General features: G+C 41.1%; 1 protein-coding gene across 1 annotated transcript in view; it reads left to right on the forward strand.

Moving 5' to 3' along the window:
• LOC101860912 (amidase) overlaps positions 1-7,727 on the forward strand; it is a 13,695-nt gene extending 5,968 nt beyond the window's left edge. Inside the window, exons 3-6 of the mRNA XM_013085827.2 lie at positions 1,254-1,325; positions 2,731-2,871; positions 5,226-5,562; positions 6,785-7,727. Coding sequence (XP_012941281.2) covers positions 1,254-1,325; positions 2,731-2,871; positions 5,226-5,562; positions 6,785-6,993 — 759 coding nt within the window. The 3' untranslated portion in view covers positions 6,994-7,727. The remainder of the gene's footprint in view (positions 1-1,253; positions 1,326-2,730; positions 2,872-5,225; positions 5,563-6,784) is intronic.
• The last annotated feature ends 405 nt before the right edge of the window (positions 7,728-8,132 follow it).

Raw genomic sequence — 8,132 nt, forward strand, 5'->3', positions numbered from 1 at the left:
GAAAAAAAGAAAAAATACGAACCGTTAACAAACAAACGAACAAACAAATCTTAAAGCAAAAGCCAGATACCTGTTAAGAATCTCCATGTAGGTTGGCGAGTAGAATAAGTCCGAGGCCAGAGGGTAGGGCATCCTGTTGTTGAGGTTATGGATAAGTCTGTACTGCCCTTGACGTAATACACGCATTGGGTACGGCATGGTCACCTGTTGGACAGACGGACATGTGTGTTACGTCATCATGGGGGCAAACCTAGGCTGTCTGAGAAGGCCTATGGGCAAACCATAGAGACCTAGACTCTAGTTCGCGATGGGGGAAACGGATCTCACGCGTACTACGTCATTGTGGCATTACGGTCATGTGTGCTATGTCATTGAGGAACAGACAGACAAGTGTATTATGTTTTCATGGGACAGACGGGCATTGACCTGGATCAGACAAGAATTTGTATCACGCCATCACGAGACTGACGGACATGTGTACAACGTCCTCATGTGACTGACGAGCATTTGTATTACGTCATCATAGGACAGACTGGCGTTTGTATTACGTCATTATGGGACTAGTATTACGCCGTCATGAGACAGATTATGGACATTTGCATTGCGTAATCGTGTCGCAGACGGACAGTTGTGTTACATCATCGTGGGGCAGGCCAGGCAGGCATTAATTGTATTACGCCATTGTGGTCACCCTGGAAAGATGGTCAGAAAAAAATGACATTTAAATCCGAGCTCACCTCATGGAAGTCATGACTGCTGTACACCACACTAAAATCCTGCTCCGCCCCCAGGTGTGATGACGTCAGAGGAAGTAGTGAGCGTCCTGTTAGGCTGACCTTCAGACCGTTGAGAGCGTAGTCTGGGTAAGGGACGCCGAACCAGTCCAGGATTGTGGGGGTGAAGTCCATAGTGCTGGCTAGTGCGTCAGAGAACTAGAACGTGGGAAGAGGGAAGGGCGAGTGGGTTATAGTGCTTGTGCGCCAGAGAATTGAAAATTGGGAGGGGGGATAGGTATTTGTTTCTCTTCTCCCCCCTCTCTCCCCCCCCCCCCCCCCCTTCCCCCCCCCCCCCTTCCCTCCCCCCACTTTCCCGCCCTATCACTATTAGTGCCTTCGTCTTTCACAATGTATTTACATCTGTTTCAGCCTCTTTCTCCAGTTTGTCTGTTGAAATTATTATCATTAATTTTTTTTCCAATCACCTCTCTGCAACCTGAATCTGTAATTTTTTTAACTTGCCGATGCCATCACCAGGTCATGGCGGGAGCAGATGGGTTGGACGGACGTCAGAAAAACGTGTTAAAGATACCAAAGTACTCTCAGTTGGTAAGTCAAACAAAGACTCTTTGTGTGTATGTATATAGTAGGGGGGGTGTGGGTGGGTGTAGATGTGGATGGGTTTTTTTATGGGGAGGGGGGAGGGAATGTCAAAAGGTGGAAAGTGTTTGCTCGTAGCGCATACCCTGGTCCAGTGTGAGAAGGGCAATGATGATGATGATGATGATGATGATGGGTTACTTGTCATTTATGACAGCTGTAGAGCTGGATATTTATAACTGATGATTAATAGTTTTGGTGGGTTCATGCGAGGACTGTCTCAAAAAACAGTAGGAACATTGCCATATTTAAATAACTGTCTAATATTTCTCAATTTAGTAAAACGTTTTTAACAATTCAAGGAATACTCAATTTGGATGTTCAATTAAATTGAAAGAAATGAATTCTACTATTTTACTACATCAAAAGAAAGATGTAACCACTATACAAAATCGGTCAAATGAAGAGAGTGCAGCTGTACATATGAATTGGTTTCTTCTCACAAAAGGGAAAAATCGCACTAAAATTCGGGCAGAAATTGAAAGTGTTAATGGTAACAATGTTTTAAGCAAGTCAAAGATTCAATTCTTCCAAAGAGAAGCATAATGTGAATATACATGATAAGTAAAGTAAAGGCCACTAATATCTGCCTGCCAATTCAGATGAAATGCTGAACACATGGAAAAAACTCATTCGTGGTGACAGGAAATTCAAAATTCGTGGTATTACGGATGCCCTAGATCTAACTTAATAGTTCACAGACCTGTCTTTAATGAGATGGGGTGCAGATAGATACAGAAAGGTGACACCTCGATGAGTTCCAAAGCAAGTGACAGATGACAACAAAGCATACACATCGATGTTTTAGCTTATCTTTGTTGGAACGATGCAGGGAAAATGCACATGCCAAAATGGAAACAAGGCATGCTGGTGACGTTCATGAACTTAAAGAAAAAGCTTTTTGGATCACAGTCCTGATCTTTCCTCTTCAGACTTCCATCTGTTTGGACCAGTGAATTGATATTATCTAGCCGTGGAGAAAATCAGTGATGGCACAAACTTGGTGGAGCGCGGCAGATATTGGCTTCGGTTGCTTGAAGTGAAATTTTATAGACTTGGCATACATTTACTCACATAGCCATAGAAAAACAACACTTTATTGTTCGTGGAGACTACATTGAGGGGTAAAGAGAATGGTTAGCCAACTAACTGTGTACGTTGTAAATTGTATCTTATTTATGACAAATGTTTCATTTTATAGCCATTCTCTTGCTTTTTCTGGAACAGCCCTCTTACCACTAACAGCAGTTACTAGTGGGTTACATACCACCACCAGCTGTACTGGCGTATGTGTGATATTTCAGGGTTTTTTAAAAAGTTTTTAATGGGCTAGTAGTCGTGTTTTCTTCTTTAGCTGGACTCCACCAAGGTGTCTGGCAAAACTCTGGGTGTACTCAAGGAAGGTTTCTCTCTGTGTGCGGAGGACAGTCAGCGCTGTGTCAGTGACTTCCTCTCCACCGTCAGCAAGGCAAAGCTCCACACCAAAGACGTCTCTGTACCCCTGCATACTTATGGTATCTGTCGGTCTGTCTCTCAGTCTGTATGTCCGTCTGACTGTCTGTCTGTCTGTCTGTCTGTCTGTCTGTCTGTCTGTCTATCTGTTTGATGGTTTGTCTGTTTGTCTGTCTGACCAACTGTCTGTGTATCTGCCTATCTGTCTGTCTGCCTATCTGTATGTCTGTCTGTTTGTCGGTCTGTCTGTTTATCTGTCTACTGTCAACAAAGCCCAGCTCAACACCAAACATAATATATATAACGTCTGACTGTCCGTCTGTCTGTCAGTCTGGTATCTATCTTTTCATCTATCAGTCTATCTAACTGTCTATGGACTTTATGTCTGTCCATCCGTCTTTTGGTCCACCTGTCTATCTAGTCGTCCATGCATCAGTCCATCTATTCCAATCATATCTTTAATGTGTTTGATAGGAAAGAAGGAGCACGTATTGCAACTCCTTATCCTCCTGTCCTTTGTTCCATTCATCCTTTTACCTACCTGTCTGTCTGTCTGTCTGTCTGTCACACACACACACACACACACACACACACACACACACACACACACACACACCCTCACACACTCATACACACACACACCTGCACACACACATACACACACACACGCATACATACATTGACAAACACACACACACACACACACACACACACACACACATACATACATACATACACACACACACACACACACACACACACACACACACACACACACACACACACATTGTATACAGGCATGGACCCAGACACACACTCGTCACACAACTATAGATACATGTATCAGTATCAGTAACGTTGTACCATCTCTCTGCAGGTGTGGGTGGTTGGCGCGTACTCTGGTGTGGTTTGCTCCCTCTTTCCTATCAAACATCTATCGTCCTTATTTCTCCTCCTTCTTATTTGAGTTTGTTACTCTCTTGCAACACCTCTAATCTTAGGCACTTATACGACCTCATTGTGTTGCAAGTGCCGTAAAACTCTTACTAAACCAATTCCTGCAGGTGGCGCCTTGTTTGTGTCGTGTATCGTGCCGAATATCAGAGCCAACATGCGCGAAGGGAGTAAGTATTATTTTGACCGATTACTTCAACAATACAATGGCATGTTTGTGAAACTGTTCTGTATTGGTGTGGTATTGCGTAGATTTATGTAAGTATTTATATTTATGTGCATGCATGTATTTATAATTTTGTATTTATGTATAATGTATGCATTCATAATTACGTATTTATGTATGTATGTTTGTCATTGTAACCAAAATTTGCCCACACGGATTAACTGAGTGTAATTTATGTATTTATTTATTTATTTATTTGTTTATTTATTTATCTATCTATCTATTTGTCTATTTATTTATTTTTATGCATTTATTTATTCCTTTAATTCTAAGAAAATCTTTGATGAGAGAATGTTGTCTGTCGCCAGGACTTGGCTGCATGAATGTCAGAACACTATTCTTAAAGTGCCACCTGAGATTCTTGTCTGTGTACAGGAAAGAAAGACACGTTAATTAACACTGAAGGGTTCAATGAAATGATTGAATAAATTATTTACTCTGGATTTCAAATCCATACAGTCTCGAAAAAGCCTCACTTGCAGAGATGTATCGAGCATCGACATATCTAGAGATTTCATCATTTTCAGTGTCTGTTCGAACCTCCATCAGGATGCAGTCTTTCCCTTTTGTGATGTACTTGTAAATATATTTCACAGCCTGAACAGAGTGGAAAATTTCAACATTTATGTGCGCTTTATATCTAAGAGACAGTATTAGGTTGTACGGAACAATAAAAGAGTTGTCTACACGAACCTCCGAACCACGAACTTTCACCGTCAATCCGCACTTCTGTTCTTGCGAACTACTCACATGCACGAAGAAGCCCAATATGAAACGGAAGTAGTCCCCAGTAAAATATGAAATGGCTAATGGCAGAGTGAAAACTTCTGGGAGCTTCGATTTACTAGAAAAACCATCAAACCTGAAAAATCAAAAGGTAGTTCCCGAACTTTGAAAATATGCCCACGTAACCCTTTGGGACAATTATTCTTGTCTGAATCATATTTTTGTAAATTTTATGGGCATCTGTGTTAAAAGGGTATACTGACCCCACAAACGGGCTTAGCTCCATTATAATAAGATGATTATTACTATTATTGCTCTTGTTGTTGTTATTATTTTCATTTTATTATTATAATTTATTTTTTTAAATTAATATTATTATTATTATTATTATTATTATTATTATTATTATTATTATTTTAATATTATTATTGCTATTATTACTATTTTTATTATCATCAGTATTTTTTTATTATTATTTTTTTTTACAAAAGTGCTACAATTACATGAGATTATGTTACCGCTCACCAGCCTGTAGCTACCACGTACAGGGCTACAGCCCCACCAGCCTGGAGGCGGCAGTACGCCGCGGCCTACAACAGCCCTCCACGCCCTTCTCCACCGGCGCCAAATGGTTCACCCTGGCCGGGGAGCTGATACAGCGTCGCTATGGCAACCATTACCCCGCGAAGGCCCGGAACCTGATACTGAAGCTCTCTGCTCAGTACGACTCCGCCTTGAAGGGGTGTGACGTCATTGTCATGCCAACCCTGACGCACCGGGCGCCTGGGTTCATAGGTCAGACTGACAGCCCTACAAAGGATGCTTTAGGTGAGTTCAGTTTTGGAAACCGTTTTACTGTATTTGTATCACTGATAGAAATCTTAGAAATACCGAAGATTAAGGGTATTAACAGAGAGTAACATACACAAAAAAGAAAGAGGACAGATAAGGAAAATAAATTCTTGACAGGAGAGAAGGGACAAACTATACTAGAGCACCTGCCAACCACCCACTCTTTAAACTTCCCAGTCTCCATTGAGTGTAGACTGGCATCGGGACAAGTTGTCATACAGCTTAATGGTAAAAGAAAACATAAGCCGCCCCCCCCCCCCTCGCCATTCAGAACTCACTTTACCTGGTGTGCATATCTAGGGTCTTCACATTCCGTGGGGCCACATTTGGCTTCCTCAGAATTACAAAGTTCTATCTGGCATTTTTGGCGGTTTTGAGTTGCTAATACCATGATGTCAGAAACCAAATATGTTCTTTTGGCTCGGTCAAAATCATAAAATTATTAGAAGTCGTTAGGAAGATATTCAAAGAATTTCATTTTTAAAAACTTGACATGTTGTAAAATTCGACATTTTTTTTCTGTCAAATTTTTCAAAATTAGATACCAAGCAGTCAGAACTTTGCCATTCTAGGATAGCGTTTTCGGTCGCTGTGACGTCTTGCGTGAAAGACACGTTTGAATTATTTTGATTATGGATGAAGGGGGAAGAGGTCGAAATTTGTTTTTACCAGTTATTATTCTATTACATGTAAATTTACAGTGGAGTCCGCTTAAACGGAAATGTGAGCCACGGCCGAATTTTCCTCGGTTTGGTTGAGTAAAAGCAGTACTTTTGGCTTAGAGAGATTGTAGCTCAAACAGCAGAGAAAAAAATATGGCTTCAATTGTCTTTGGCTTTGTTCGCGTTAAGCTTATTCAGAGTCCATTGTATTTGTTGTTACACCCCCTAAATGCATGACATTACATGTAATATATATTCTTATAGAAACCTTACATTGTACTCCTTTTAACTATGTGTGGATGTTCCGTTTTGGAAATGTCTATGATATCCTTGTGCCACATCACTACCACTACCTATGAACTCATAGGGTAGCTCAATAAGCTCTTTTTCTTCTTCTTCTTCTTCTTCTTCTTCTTCTTCTTCTTCTTCTTCTTCTTCTTTTGCTTTTTTCTCTTCTTCCTCTTCTTCCTCTTCTTCTTCGTCTTCTTCTTCTTAAAACGCAATAATACATAGCAGCTATCATTCATGATTTCCAGACTTCGTGTCTCAAAGCCTGGACATGAGTGGCAACACGGTGGCAGCCAACATGACGGGGCACCCGGCCTTGACCTTACCTCTAGGGAAACCTGGCGATGGGCAGACGGACAGCGTGATGATCGTGGGCCGGAGGTATGACGAGGTGACCGTTCTAGCGGTGGCCAGGGCCTTAGAGAGGATCATCCCCGCTCGAGACGGGCTGAACTGATGTCATTGACGTCAAACACAATAGGACAGGCTTGTAGTTTGACATCATAAACTACAGGACAAGCTGATACCTTTGACGTTATACACAATAGGACAGGCTGATACCTTTGACGTCATACACAACAGGACAAGTTAATACCTTTGACGTCATTCACAATAGAACAGGTTGATACCTTTGACGTCACTCACAACTGGACAGACTTGTAGGCCTACATCCTACACAATAGGACAGACTATTACCAATGACGTCATAAGCAAAAGGACATGTAGATACCATTAACATTATCCACAATAGAACACACTAATACTATGGACGAGGCACACAATAAGTCAGACTTATAGCATTCACCATACATACAATTCTGACTGTAAACATAGGTGTATTAAGTGAATTTCCCTAGAAAAAAACTTAAATGTATTGCACCCGCCCGCTATTAAGCAGATTTTCCCCCCTCTGTCTGTGATATTTAATGTGAAATTTAAGCCGAATTACACTATTTATTCTCTCATGAGCCAGATTTGAAATGAAGACCAGCGGAATAAAAATGTTTTGTCAAGATGCCATAAGCATGTGAATGCGTGAGGTGTGTTTTAATATCACAGAAATTTTGAAATTTCGTTTACCCCTAAGTGTACCTTACAAACACACATGCCTTTCTCACGTATGTTCTCTCTACCTCGGGTATCTTTTGTGGAATGGCAACTGACTCTTTGTTGTTCCATGCAGAAGACGTGAGTTCGATTCTCGAGGGGGGGGGGGACTTTTATTAATTATCTTCATCTGTCTTCTGTGGTGTTGTGTCCCACTCAGCCAGGTGTAGGAGACAAGTTCAAAGCAGCCCATCTCTTAAATGATATAATTTTTGTCAATGGGAGCGAAGAATATTACAATAACAAATTTGGAAATATTTATACACAAATACAACTTTTAGAACCTAAGAAAAGAAGACAGAACGTGGCATCCATTGGAAAAAATCGCTAATATGTAGTTTGAACACCCTTTCAACACTGTATGTGTAAGATTTTTAAAGGAAAGTGGAGCCTCCCAATTTAACGTCTGTCTCCGTTTGAGCCAAGCCAAGTGGGCGGGGAACCTTAAAAACTCCCCCAACCAATCCTAGTTCAGAAAGCCCATTTGAG

This window comes from Aplysia californica, unplaced genomic scaffold (genome assembly GCF_000002075.1).
Source record: "Aplysia californica isolate F4 #8 unplaced genomic scaffold, AplCal3.0 scaffold00411, whole genome shotgun sequence".
Classification (NCBI taxonomy): domain Eukaryota; kingdom Metazoa; phylum Mollusca; class Gastropoda; order Aplysiida; family Aplysiidae; genus Aplysia; species Aplysia californica.